Source organism: Tachypleus tridentatus, chromosome 6, assembly GCF_004210375.1.
Source record: "Tachypleus tridentatus isolate NWPU-2018 chromosome 6, ASM421037v1, whole genome shotgun sequence".
Lineage (NCBI taxonomy): Eukaryota > Metazoa > Arthropoda > Merostomata > Xiphosura > Limulidae > Tachypleus > Tachypleus tridentatus.
In genome coordinates, this window is record NC_134830.1 from 160,122,827 (window position 1) to 160,136,800 (window position 13,974).

Genomic DNA, 13,974 nt, shown 5'->3' on the forward strand with positions numbered 1-13,974 from the left:
TCGTGGTTCGTAATGCACGAGACAGAGACAAACCGGTAATCGATCTGGTGAATACAGAGTTGATAGATGACTTGTACATAAACAGTTAAGATATACTTCTCTCGAAAAAAATAAGTAAAAGAACTGAATAGGTTTATGAGTTATCTTTGAGAGTTGATTAGGTGCATTTGTTATAATAAGAAATTGAAGAAACTCGCCACCTGGTTCTGTAACGTAGAATTATGCAGAAAGCACGTATTAAACATCTGATATTGGTTGTTTTTTTTAATGGACTACTTACATAAGAACATTATACCTTTCGATGTTATTAAAGCAAACCTATACTGAACACTATGATCGAGTAAAAAAAAAAACAGTATAGCTTACATTTTTTTTCTTATGCCCTTGTTCAAACTGATACCAAACACTGCTGACGTTAGGGTTAAAAAGAGATTATGCCTTTCAACTTATTGATCGGTTGTTAATCAAAGAACAAATTCCGACTTATATTCCAGAAGAAATAATGATGTTCTAAGAAAGACCTTGTCTCATCATTTGTATCACATAATAGGTTATTTCTTTTTTTAAGAGTTTCTAATGTAATTTAATTTTACAGGAAATTTTCTGAGCAGGTTCCTAAATGGTGTTTTACGCATTGTATATATCACGTGACTGATTTTTATGCTGAAGATTATTTGTGCTCCGTTTTCATTCACTTCAATCGGGTTTTTCCATAAATCCAGCCCCCCCCTCAGCAGCTCAGCGGTATGTCTGCGGATTTACAACGCTAAAAACTGAGTTTCGATACCCGTGATAGGCATAGCACAGATAGCCCATTGTGTAGCTTTGTGCTTAATTCAAAACAACAACAGCAGCATAAATCCATAAATATTTACGTTTACGTTTTGTAAATAATAAAACAAAAGTCATCGAAACCAAAACCAAAGGAGAGTTTTAACATGCCTTCAACCCTCGTAGCCAAAACGACCAGAGAATTTTAATAACATATCCTCAATATAAAGTATGGGGTATATTCTGTGTTATTGCACGGTTTCGAATCTCAAATCGAAAGTTCTATTACAGGGCTAACCCTTGACTCGTATTGTTTTACTGCAACGATGGGGGGGGGGAATAATAAAAATAAAAGGAAAAAGAGAGATTTGAAATGTATTATTCCCATAGGATCGTGACACGTTTATCAGTTCTTTGTCTTTCGACACTTCTAGTTATAATATCCCTCAATATAATACGTCGCAAACAGGTCTAACTTACCTTATCTTTTAAGAAAGCTTTGTAATATCCCGTAGGGAATGTTCTTGAAGCGTAAAAAACACTAACTCCAGTTTTTAGGAAGCTCAAAGAAGTGGAAATAAATTCTACATCTCGACATTTCTCTTTTTACCGACAATAACGACCTCTCTAGACGAAAACGAGCGATAAAATAGAAATACTGAATAGACCTTCAATAAACCAGAGCAATTCGACTTGAGCGCTTCAATAAAGAAAACATGGACAACTCTTATTTCGTTTTGTTTCTCCTTCATCTGTGACCTGTAAAAGGTGTATGAGGAATGAATTTGTACCTAAAACAAGACTAACACTAATCATAGAACACGTAACGATACCTGTTATCAACACAATAAAATATGAAAATTCTTTCTTTAAACCTCTGATATTTCAGTGATGTTATAGTTGCTCTGATAAAAGATGCAAATTGTTACTTATTCATTTCACTTACTGAGTCCGCTCATCCATATTCCATCAGTTCTTATGATGTTGTAATTTTAATTCCAAGTTTGTTGAGTGAACGTTTTATTTTAGAGTACGCAAAGTAAAGCGTGTAGTTAACGCCTTTGTTTTATTACACATACAGCTACAGACAGTGGCTTCAAGTGTCTCAACGACCCATTGCAAGTATATTTAAGCATACACCGGAAGCGGAAGTCTACTATGTATGAGATTTATGGGCGAGAGGGGCTTATCTGTTTGGCTGGCTTACTGCAAGGCGTATCAGCTCGTAAACAGATTCACAGCAAGAAAGAAATGTTCGGCAGTTCATTTCACGTGCAGTTTAATGCTAGGCTTTTATTATATTGAACAGAGTATTCAGTGTGCTGGAAAACATATTATATTTTATGTGCAATTCTTTGGTTATGTTACACAACCTGTGTACTGTAAAGTGCTTAGTACGTTATTTATGTTTCCTGTGTAACAAGTATATTGTTACAGCAGAGCTCTCTAGAGTCTGTTGAGGTTCTACGTATCTAATAAAATGTGTTCGTGTTATGAGGATAAGTCACTCGAAATGTGTTCACTCGAAGCTGTTTTAGTACTCACTTCCTACCCTTTTTTATGCATTATTTTAAAACTTTAGCTTCCAGTTATCTTGTCACCTTATGTGATTTTGGACACCATGTCTCCACTTCTTTGGAACTTCTCCTTCTTTGGTCATTTAGTGGGCATTCTGAACTTTAAAATTTGGACTTTGTGTGTCATTATTTATCAACTTTAGTTACACCAATTTTTTTCCATTGATTATTGCCATTTTTGTCTCTATAGTTTGACTAGTTCATGTTTACTTTAGTTTGTGGTTCTGTTATCATGTTGATCTTTGACTCCACAACTCTAACTATTTAAGGTTTATTTTGGTCTTTGACTCTGTTCGCTATATTGACCCATGTTTCTACCACTTTGGACAACCAATGTTTGTGTTAATATTTCATTTTATTTTTGCAGTTAGGTTCTGGTCACTTAACATTTATTTTGATCTTTGATTACATTATTATAATTTGATGTCCGATTCAGCCATTGTGACCAGTGGGTACCTTTTTCTTTCCGTCTTCTACTTTTTCTACCAATTCCTTTCTAGCTGTTTGGTTAATCAATAAATTTTACCACGTTTAGCTTAGGGTTAATGTAGAGGCAAAAATAAGGTCCACACACACACACACACATTTATTTCTAAAAACTTACTGAAAAAATTACTTCAGAAACTCATAAAAATAATAACTTCATCAAATTTTCTGAATTCGTATTCGTAGAGTTGTTATGAAATTAAAATACGTCTTTTTGATGTAATTTACATAAGCTTGCGCAGTTCGACTTTATACCAGATTTCACGTGCAAGAAATTCTATATATCAGCGATTCCCAAATTCTTTTAATCTGAGGTTCTTTTGATATGAACAAAAACGTTTGAGCCTCGCCAACCTATAGAAATGTCTTAAAACGTGATTCATAAATTTCAAAAAGTAATTACTAATGAATTAATGACATCTGTGAAGTACCTTTTCTTCTAAATTGTATGTTTCGAAGTTAATGTGAGCTTAACATATCAATTTATACCTATTTTAATAAGACCATTTGCAGTTTATTATGTTAGGGTTAAATTGTATACTAATTTGTAATTAAACACACAATTTAATGTAAGGTTATCTTATTCCTGGCCGTGCTTCCCAATTCAGAAACTACTGCTATATGTAACACCCAAGCCCGGCATGACCAGATGAGCTACTGCTACATGTAACACCCAAGCCTGGCATGACCAGATGAGCTACTGCAATATGTAACACCCAAGCCCGGCATGACCAGATGAGCTACTGCTACATGTAACACCCAAGCCTGGCATGACCAGATGAGCTACTGCTACATGTAACACCCAAGCCTGGCATGACCAGATGAGTTAAGGCGTTCGACTCGTAATCTGAGGGTCGCGGGTTCGAATCCCCGTCACACCAAACACGCTCGCCCTTTCAGTGTGGGGGCGTTATAATGTGACGGTCAATCCCACTATTCGTTGGTAAAAGAGTAGCCCAAGAGTTGGCGGTGGGTGGTGATGACTAGCTGCCTTCCCTCTAGTCTTACACTGCTAAATTAGGGACGGCTAGCACAGATAGCCCTCGAGTAGCTTTGTGCGAAATTCCAAAACAAAAACCAAAAAAAACAACACTGTATCACCCTGTTACTTTTGGTAGTTTGGTGTATAATAAAATTGTGGTGTGTACAAACAACAACAAACGTTTCCGTACTTCATTTAATTATTTTAATTCCACAATGATATTTGTAGGAAGATATCAATGTTCTATTTACAAACAGTATAGCATAGAATATTATAACCAGGAACGGATGGTGGGAATTTTCTGTGGAAAATAAGACAGGTCAACCATTAGATAAATATCTTTTATTTTATTTCTTTTTATCGTTTATCATTATTTTACTTAAATACTACTAAAGTTTCAGTATTTTCTTTTTAATTAGGCTACGTATGGCCTAATGCTTAGCATGTATGTCATAAAGTCCAGGGTTCGAGAAGTGGTGCCGCTGAATGCACTTCACGTTTTCAGTTGTGAGTGCTTCAGAGAAGTAACAGTATCTTTATACAGTTCAAAAAACCGAACAGAGTCTTTGTGGCGTCAGGTGTTGCTGGCTGGCTGTTGCCGCCGTCTGGCCCGTGGGTCAGAATTTCAAAATCAGGAATCCTAGCCAAGCCATTTTTACTTCCTTTTTTCTGGACCTTTGGTACGCAAACACAGAAATTGACCAATAACAGATCTCCATTACGATAAACATAAAGATGTGAAATACATTGATGTATCATCTTGGTACAGCGATTCGTATTAAAAAATAAGTTAATCAAAGGATCACGCATTTACTGTAAGCATATATTAATCATGTATTTACTATAAACGTGTGCGGTCGATTTATGAGGCTATACTAATTAATCTTACGCCTAATTAGTTTAATGTCACAAAATACAGCTCTGCGATTGGTAATTTTTCTTGTAGCCTATGGCTTCATGCGTTGTTCAATTTGAATATTTCATTTATTTCAGTGGTTGGTTATCAGATTTTAGAATTAAACTGAATGACACGCGAAACTTTATTTGACTTACCATTAAAATTATACCATAATACTTATATGAATAATTTGATGCGTAGACACATGTTTTGCTTGTCGGACTAGCGTTCTGAAGGTCTCGAACACGTTACACGATGCTTGCTACAAACTCGCTTCGCATTATCAGTTGTGGGCGCGTTATTAAAGTGACAGTTAGTCCCATTGTTATCGGTTAACAGTAGCAGCTTTAGGGGACGGGTCTTGAGAGATTGTTTCCTGCCCTTTGGTCCGCAGTTCAAAATTAGGGGCGGCTAAGTCTGAACCACAGAGAACGTCAGTTCTGGCGGTTGAGCACGTTGCGTAAATAAGGTGTCGTTCAGGTGACAGCGTAAGTCTGATTCGCAAATAGAAATTCAAGGAACTTTCCGTCACTGTTCATTGGATGGGAAAAACTTTCTAGTTTTATGTAAATTTTTAAAAATCCTCACAAAATGTATTTATTAGAGTCGTTAATCTTTTAAAAATGTATTTTTAATACCCTGTATATTGTTTTAAAGAACGATACTTTAAAGATACCCCCTCTAGCGGCAGAACGGTATGTTTGCAGACTTGCAACGCTATAAACTGCGTTTCGCTACCCATGGCCCGGCATGGCCAGGTGGTTAAGGCACTCGACTCGTAATCCGAAGGTCGCGGGTTCAAATCCCCGTCACACCAAACACGCTCGCCCTTTCAGCCGTGAGGGAGTTATAATGTGACGGTCAATCCCACTATTCGTTGGTAAAAGAGAAGCCCAAGAGTTGGCGGTGGGTGGTGATGACTAGTTGCCTTTCCTCTAGTCTTACACTGCTAAATTAGGGACGGCTAGCGCAAATAGCCCTCGTGTAGCTTTGCGCGAAATTCAAAACAAACAAAACAAATCGATACCGTGGTTGGCAGAGCACAGATAAGCGTATGGTGTAGCTTTGCGCTTGATTCAAAACAAACAAACCTTGATTCTCCATGGTGGACAGAATGTTAGTAGCCTGTGAAATAGTTTGTTGTTGTTTTTTCCGAGAACAAAAATCTTAGGACTTTCCACGAAACGAAAATGGACTTTACAAATTAAGTTTTACGCTCTCTTATCTTCAGTAATAGCTAAAATAACGATGGAAAACTGAAGTGAAGATTTAAAGACAAAACAATACTGTATCGCAAGTTTCATTTTATAAACTTAAATAAAAAAATTTGTTTGGATGTATGTGTACTTGTATTTAGTACTCTGTAAAGAATAGTAACACATACCTTATAAACAGTAAAGAAAACCGATTCCTCTGTAGCCATTAAAAGTCTCTTCTCGGCTTTAGCACACAACGTGTTTTCAGTTCGCCTCACGCCAGTTTTACGTAGCGCTGTCTATTGCACAGTACGCACACTTCTCACTGAAATTTGGTGTACTTGAAACTGACATGCACGACTACTCGGTACCGATACTATAGCTGAGAACAGAAGGAATTCATCAAATGAAAGGTAAACTCAAAGCTTATATATAAACGTTCCGTCCCCGACTATTCCTAAGTAAGTGATCGCGACAGTCTTTGATCGAGTTCTCAGTATAAAACCTTCTCGAAACCTTGGACTATAACTTAATGTTTTATGACGTAGTGATAGAACGCGACGATTTGAAAGTCGCATTCATAGCTCAAGGTGGTTACACGGAATAACTGATCGCATTTTTTACAACTAGAGTAGCGTATTTTTGACGGCTTTAATTCGTTGGGATAACTCAGGGAAAAATAAAAAATTCGCAAGTGCAATTGGATTTCCTTTTTATTATTATTATTATTTTACAGTTCAACATCATTTTGTTTCAAATACTTTGTATTTTTGCGATGAGTGATTATACACTGGAATTATACTTCAGGAATTCGTACGCAACTTTATGGCGAGGTAGGACGAATTGATGTTGTTTCTGTTATAAAAGTGTGGCCCCTGTCTTTTTGTTCCGACACCCTTCATATGTATACACCTTACTTAATGTGTCTGCTTACTGCATTATCGGTTCACTTCTCTTATTCTGCACTTGTTTGTTTTTTATTTCGCGCAAACCTACACGAGAACTATCTGCGCTAGTCGTCCCTAAACTAGTAATGTGAGGCTAAAAGGAAGGCAGCTAGTCATCGCCACCCACCGCTAACTCTTAGGGTACTCTTTTACAAATGAATAGTGAGATTGATCGACCTTTATAACGTCCCCACAGGTGAAAAGGTGAGCCTGTTTGGTGAACACCTTATTCCACACTGTTAATTCTTCATATGGAAAAGTGAGAGACAAATAATCCTGGTCTTTCTGTAGAGGAAATATTTTCCTGAACGTCCATGTTTTCCAGCCAAATACTTGTAACCCTAAAGAGAAATAGAAAATAAAATGGTTCGATAATAACAAATAGGACATCGCCGAAGCTCCGTTCTTGAGCTAATCCTACCAATCCAGACCCTTGGTCTCGTCTAAACGATAACTGCCCAACGACTTATATCACATATAAAATAGTTTTGCCTACAGAAGCCACACTCCTGAAGTTATGACGTCACTAGAGAGAGAAACACGTGATATCCCATTTTCCCGCCACATTGATGTTGTTTCACGTAATAAATACTGTTTTTTTGTTTTCCTTTGGGGCTTAACTTTCGCTCTTCTAATAACTTATAAAATTTGTTGGCATTGAATCGGGAATGAACGAAACAAAAGAACCATCTTTAAAATGAAATGTCGAATTTCTCGTTGTCCTGTTTAATTTAGAGCAAACAGCGTCTGTTGTCTCTTCTGTTTCAGTTTTTACCGTTTTTCACTGCCCCCTATTCGTCACAGGCTAAATAATTATTTAAAGTATATACGCCATTATATAGGTTTTAGTATTCAGCGTGAGATAAAATAATATGTATTTGGCTTATAATTAAACCTAAAACAAATATATAAGATATGTGTACTTACTCAGTTTATTCAAAAACTGATTTCAGAGTTTAACTAGGATTTTCTGTTTCTGCTCTTACCTACAGCATACATTGAATGTGTTGTGTAAATTTTATTATGGGAAAGTAAGGTATATTAAGCATTATACTTTGTCCTGCTCTGAGCACGAGGATAAACCGCGAGACACGCTTTGTTTGCTTTGTTATAGTGCATGTCAATATAACGATAACAATTCGTGTGTAAGTCGTTTCTTGTTGGGGTTTTTTTTCATACAGACCAATCACTTTCAGAAATATCCCCCTTTCAACGACAGATTATAGGTTGATGACGCATTCCGCAGTGTATTGGCCTTGTTTCTCAAACTTATTGTTCAAAACTGATTTGTTGTGTAGCACAGTTTCTTGTTCTCCAATCCGACGTTACTCACTGTACTCTCAAGAACCAGGTGGATAATCAATGAGTGGTTTGAAGCCTCTTTCTCTCTCTCGGTATATATATATAATACACACACACTATTGCTTTTATGTGTGTTAACGTTGGTATACATACATAGATATATGTATATAGAAACACACATACTATTGGTTTATGTGTGTTGAGGTTGGTATATATATATATATGTAAATACACATTACTGATTTATGTGTTGAGGTTGGTATATATATATATATGTAAATACACATTACTGATTTATGTGTTGAGGTTGGTATATATATGTATAAATACACACTTCTGATTTATATGTGTTGAGGTTGGTGTGTATATATATATATATATATATGTATATACACTATTGATTTATGTGTGTTGAGGTTAGTATATATATACACACTACTGATTTATGTGTGTTAAGGTTGGTATATATATATATTCATACACTATTGATTTATGTGTGTTCAGGTTGGTATACATACATAGATGTTGGTTTATGTGTGTTGAGGTTGATATATATATATATGTATGTGTAAATACACACACTACTGATTTATGTGTTGAGATTAGTATACATGTGTACTATATATACACATACACACTACTGTATATGTATGTGTTCAGGTTGGTATATATATATATATAAACACTATTATTTATGTGTGTTCAGGTTGGTATATATATATATATATATAAACAGTTATTTATGTGTGTTCAGGTTGGTATATATATATATATATAAACAATTATTTATGTGTGTTCAGGTTGGTATATATATATATATAAACACACACTATTATTTATGTGTGTTCAGGTTGGTATATATATATATATATATAAACACACACTATTATTTATGTGTGTTCAGGTTGGTATATATATATATATAAACACACACTATTATTTATGTGTGTTCAGGTTGGTATATATATATATATAAACACACACTATTATTTATGTGTGTTCAGGTTGGTATATATATATATATATAAACACAATTATTTATGTGTGTTCAGGTTGGTATATATATATATAAACACACACTATTATTTATGTGTGTTCAGGTTGGTATATATATATATATAAACACACACTATTATTTATGTGTGTTCAGGTTGGTATATATATATATAAACACACACTATTATTTATGTGTGTTCAGGTTGGTATATATATATATATATATAAACACACTATTATTTATGTGTGTTCAGGTTGGTATATATATATATATATATATAAACACAATTATTTATGTGTGTTCAGGTTGGTACTCTCCAGGTCTGTGCAGATATTTCTAGTTCACAGTCACTCTTGGAACATATAATAATTTTCATCTCTACATTCTTTGTTCTCTATAGTTGTATCTGCACAACAGGCAGTTGCCGTCCATTCTTCAAAGTTTTATCATAAATTAAGTGTTCTACACCAGACATTAAGAGTACATTTATGTCAGCCACAATCCGCGTCCATCTACATATCGAGTTTCTTATTTTTATTGTTATCCGTTCTTGTGTGCATCTTATATATATTAATTTATCCCTCTATTCGTCTATATTTTGTTATTCTTGCGTATTTACGTTTGCATGGCTCACACCGCGCACGTGATTCATCTGACAACCGCGTAAGAACATTAAACATGCAGTTTGTTTGTTTATTAATCTATTCTTCATTCAATACAATGTATTATAAACCACACACACAATAAAAGTTTATTTTTTATTGATTGAAAAATTCGCTAAGGTTGATGTTATATTTTTAAGAATGGAGATCGCTATCATAACCTCTTATGTAAAAGAAGAACAATAACTCGTTGGCCATTGTAAAAGAAGAAAACGTAAATATTCAACTAATCAAGTTGTCTTCTTTCAAAAGAAGAGATTTCGTTCTGAATTCCCGAGGTTGTCGCGTTATCCGTCAATATTTACGTATCACAAGAAGTGAACACCACGTAATCAGAAATGCTGATGCACGTGTATATACTTATATAAGGTGACAGACGAAATATAGTCTTGTCACAGTTGTTGTAGTGGTAGCTTTCTTTAGTGAAATGTTAACACGTCAGTTGTTGGTAGCTAAACTATCCAACATTTGTTAATCAAAATGAGATCCATTTTCGAATGATCTCTGGATTATGCCTTACATTATTATAGCCAGATCCAATGATCCTTCCGCGGTATTATGTGTATCGTTGTTTCACATACTGGACTATAAAGTTTGGGGAGGAGGGGGTTAACTGTTAATCTCACGAAAATATATTTTTAAGTTTCATATTTAGGTTAATATCAAGTTTTATGAGTGGCCTTAAGCAACCACTAATTGAATTTATCTACAAGTTCCATTTTGCAGGAAAAAAAATATTTTTTTAAATGAAAATTCCTGAAGTAATCTCTTTCCTTCTTTTTATCAAACATTCCATTATCTGTTTCTATAGCAACGTGGAAGACAACTTGGAAGTAATCTTGGACTTAACTTATTGGTTCGCTGATAACACTTGATAAACTTTCCAACTTCATTGTATGACTTACAGTGTACTTACTTTTGAAACGACACGAGGAAATGCCGACCGTAGTTACCATTTAACTACGTTGAGGGACCATGTTGATTTATATGTTGATAGCGGGATAAAAACCATTACGATAACTTTGTTGTAAGCCCAGTTACCCATAAGTTATAATGGTATCGCCCAACAGAGGGCACAGCAGCTGAAGCAGGGAGAGCCTTTGTTCGACACCACTCTGTGTAAGGAAGGTAAGGCGGTCAGAGGAGGTGGGCTGTGTCTGTGAACTTCAATCATTGCCTTCCTAAGGGGAAGTATAAAGCACGTTAGTGACCTTCCAGTATGAAAACTATTTACTCACGGCATAAGCTCTCAGCACATACCTAGTTTCGGGCGTACTAGATTTGAACCACCAAATTTTGCTTACGTGCACCAACGGCGGCGAGAGAGAAGAGAGTGAGTGTGTAAGTTAAACGAATTCATCCGTTCCCCACCAAACTTCTTTGGGATTTTCTTGACCGAGGTTCACGTGAAATACAACTCCCCAGACTTCTAAGGTAAGCTTGAAGTATCTTCATACCCACGGGGTTTAAGGTCGAGAGGCACTTAGCCACCCAGATCTGAGAGACAAAGTGAAAAGGTAAGTGACGTGCCCTCTTTCCGTTAAAGAAATCCTCAACTGATTGTGGAGTTAAAACAATTCGTTCAAAAATAAGCAGTTAATTGGTATAATATATCATTGTTTTTTGATAATTAAATGTTTATGAAGTTAAACATATATAAACTGCAGTTGGATCTCTACACATGAAGAGTGATGCATGTCTTATGTGCATCAGAATTCACCAAACATCGGAGTGTATGAAATACACATAGAATATCGTGGTTTACAAATCCTATACAATGTGATATATTTCTGGTATTTTTTTAGCTACTTTCGGCTCAGCTGACTAGAGTTCAGTTACGTCCACTCAGCGATCTATATGTAACTCGTGTGAGTGACCAGTTACAACTTCTCGGAACTTATCTTGTTTTCTCAATCAAGCTTTAGTATTTATTCTACATAAAAGAAGCCGTGAAGCTGTTCTGAAACAACAACACGTGTGCAGAGTTTCATTTAAACTGGAGTTTGATGAAAACTTGAGTTGCGTTTTCTAGTTTCCGATAATTAACTGTTTGGAGTGTATTCTGTATCCAGCCGTTGGCGTAATTACACAGCCAGTAATCGTAAAGACTGTCTATACGCTTAAGTTAGTTCTCGATATTCACTTCTTACGCTTACGCAAGTAGCGGGTATCGTACAAGGCATTTCGTGGTCGTGTTAATATATCAATGAATTGTTACCAATACGTAGTTTTACCATATATACATGGTGAGGATTTAATTGCGAGCTGTAATGACTTTTATATTCCACGGGTGGAATTGTTTTCATCAATCAGCTTCTGTGTGTCGCTGCGTGTGTGCGTGAGCGAGTGAGCGTGCGTCATAAGGAAAACGAATGACACATGAATTTCTTGATGAACCTCTTGCGGAACAGGTTCAGCTGCTGGGATAAAGACAACAAAGTGTAGGAATCGTTTACATTCTTACATGTGAACTCTGTATGTTTGTTTGTAGTCGAGCACAAATCTGCATAATCGGTTGTCTTTGCTCTGCCCAACACGGGTATTGAAACCCGGTTTCTAGTTCACAGACATACTGCTTTGCTACTAGGGGGAGTGAAAACTGTAAACTAACTCCACTAATTTTATTACTTACGCATCATAATCTATTTATAATATATAAACACAGAACACAGTGCAGCTTTGCGCTTAAAGGCAAAACAAACAAGGTATGCGATATGATCTAACCCTTTATTTATTACCCGTCATCTTAACGTTTTCACATCGTCTGCTTTCAAACACGTTTTGTTAACTGTACAGAACAGAAAAACAGGGCGTATTGATTTTTGTTTCTTACGTTTAGTCTTTCTAATGTTATTGTTAAAGAGTTTATATCGTGCAAACGTTTCTTTAATTCAATTAACGATGTTTTTTGTGTGTGTTCATTTTGAAAGGCTTGTGTTACTGCATAAAGTACTTCCTTTATTTGACTCAAATATTTTTTGTATGTTTGGCCTAAGATAAAGACTACAGTATAACATCACATCAAACTGTTGTTCTTCAACTACATAACCTCGGCTTCAGTTAAAAATAGTTGATTAAATATATCGATTTTTTTTAAAATTAGACATTTGCATAAAGTGTTATTTCAATTCATTTATATCATCCTGTATAAAAAACAGACAAAAAAATATATTAAACGTAAAGACTTTGGTGTGGACACTTTTCGTGACATTTAACTGTTTATTTGTGTATGTAATAAGACAAATGATGATTCGCATCTTTCCATTCGACAACAAAGTCTGTTAGCACGTTACGTTTTGAAATTATGGCTTACATAATAAGGCGTTTTCATCAAGGTCTGGATTACATGTCTTGGAAATATTCGCGAAACTCGTGTTCTTAACTGATGCAAAAGTGCTCACAGCAACAGCAGACACGTAAATTGTCCATCATAGTTAAAAATAGCGAAATTGTATAATCGCGAAATTTAACGTTGAGACAAGTGAACAGAGAAAACCACTACGTGGCAGCACTGCTGCTTATGGTTGGAATTGCAATTAGGTAGACCTTTGCCTATTTCGATTTGTAATTCGCTTTCTTTCAAAGTTAAAAATTATTGCAAATAAGCAAACTATTGTTCGGCATTGTTGTTCATTTAGTTAATAATAGTAGCGATGTTTAACATTTTCAGTTCAAATGTATAACTCGCTTGGATCCTAAATTGTAGCTTCAACTCAACAAACATTGTAGAACTTAGTTAAGGGCCTTAGAAAAAAAGAATTTGTTTTGTTGGTGTTAGTACACGAACATGATAATCGAGTTAAGGGCCTTAGAAAAAAAGAATTTGTTTTGTTGGTGTTAGTACACGAACATGATAATCGAGTTAAGGGCCTTAGAAAAAAAGAATATGTTTTGTTGGTGTTAGTACACGAACATGATAATCGAGTTAAGGGCCTTAGAAAAAAAGAATTTGTTTTGTTGGTGTTAGTACACGAACATGATAATCGAGTTAAGGGCCTTAGAAAAAAGAATTTGTTTTGTTGGTGTTAGTACACGAACATGATAATCGAGTTAAGGGCCTTAGAAAAAAGAATATGTTTTGTTGATGTTAGTACACGAACATGATAATCGAGTTAAGGGCCTTAGAAAAAAAGAATATGTTTTGTTGGTGTTAGTA

At 35.3% G+C, this 13,974-nt stretch overlaps 2 protein-coding genes across 15 annotated transcripts in view; one reads left to right on the top strand and one right to left on the bottom strand.

Annotated features, from left to right (window-relative positions):
* The window catches only part of LOC143254288 (uncharacterized), a 79,867-nt gene that overhangs the window by 61,617 nt on the left and 4,276 nt on the right, over window positions 1-13,974 (bottom strand). The window contains exon 1 of one of the 2 annotated variants that reach the window (XM_076509219.1): window positions 6,099-6,692. The exons of the other annotated variant lie outside the window; for it this stretch is intronic. Coding sequence (XP_076365334.1) covers window positions 6,099-6,137 — 39 coding nt within the window. The 5' untranslated portion in view covers window positions 6,138-6,692. Of the gene's footprint in view, window positions 1-6,098; window positions 6,693-13,974 lie in introns of those variants that run through there. 2 annotated transcript variants of the gene reach the window in all.
* LOC143254286 (uncharacterized) overlaps window positions 6,237-13,974 on the top strand; it is a 130,931-nt gene continuing 123,193 nt past the window's right edge. For 5 of the 13 annotated variants that reach the window (XM_076509191.1, XM_076509199.1, XM_076509196.1 and 2 more), the window contains exon 1: window positions 10,917-11,252. The gene's annotated coding sequence lies outside the window, so the exon portion shown is untranslated. Of the gene's footprint in view, window positions 6,324-10,916; window positions 11,253-13,974 lie in introns of those variants that run through there. The other 8 variants (XM_076509194.1, XM_076509201.1, XM_076509197.1 and 5 more) reach the window with 4 other exon arrangements.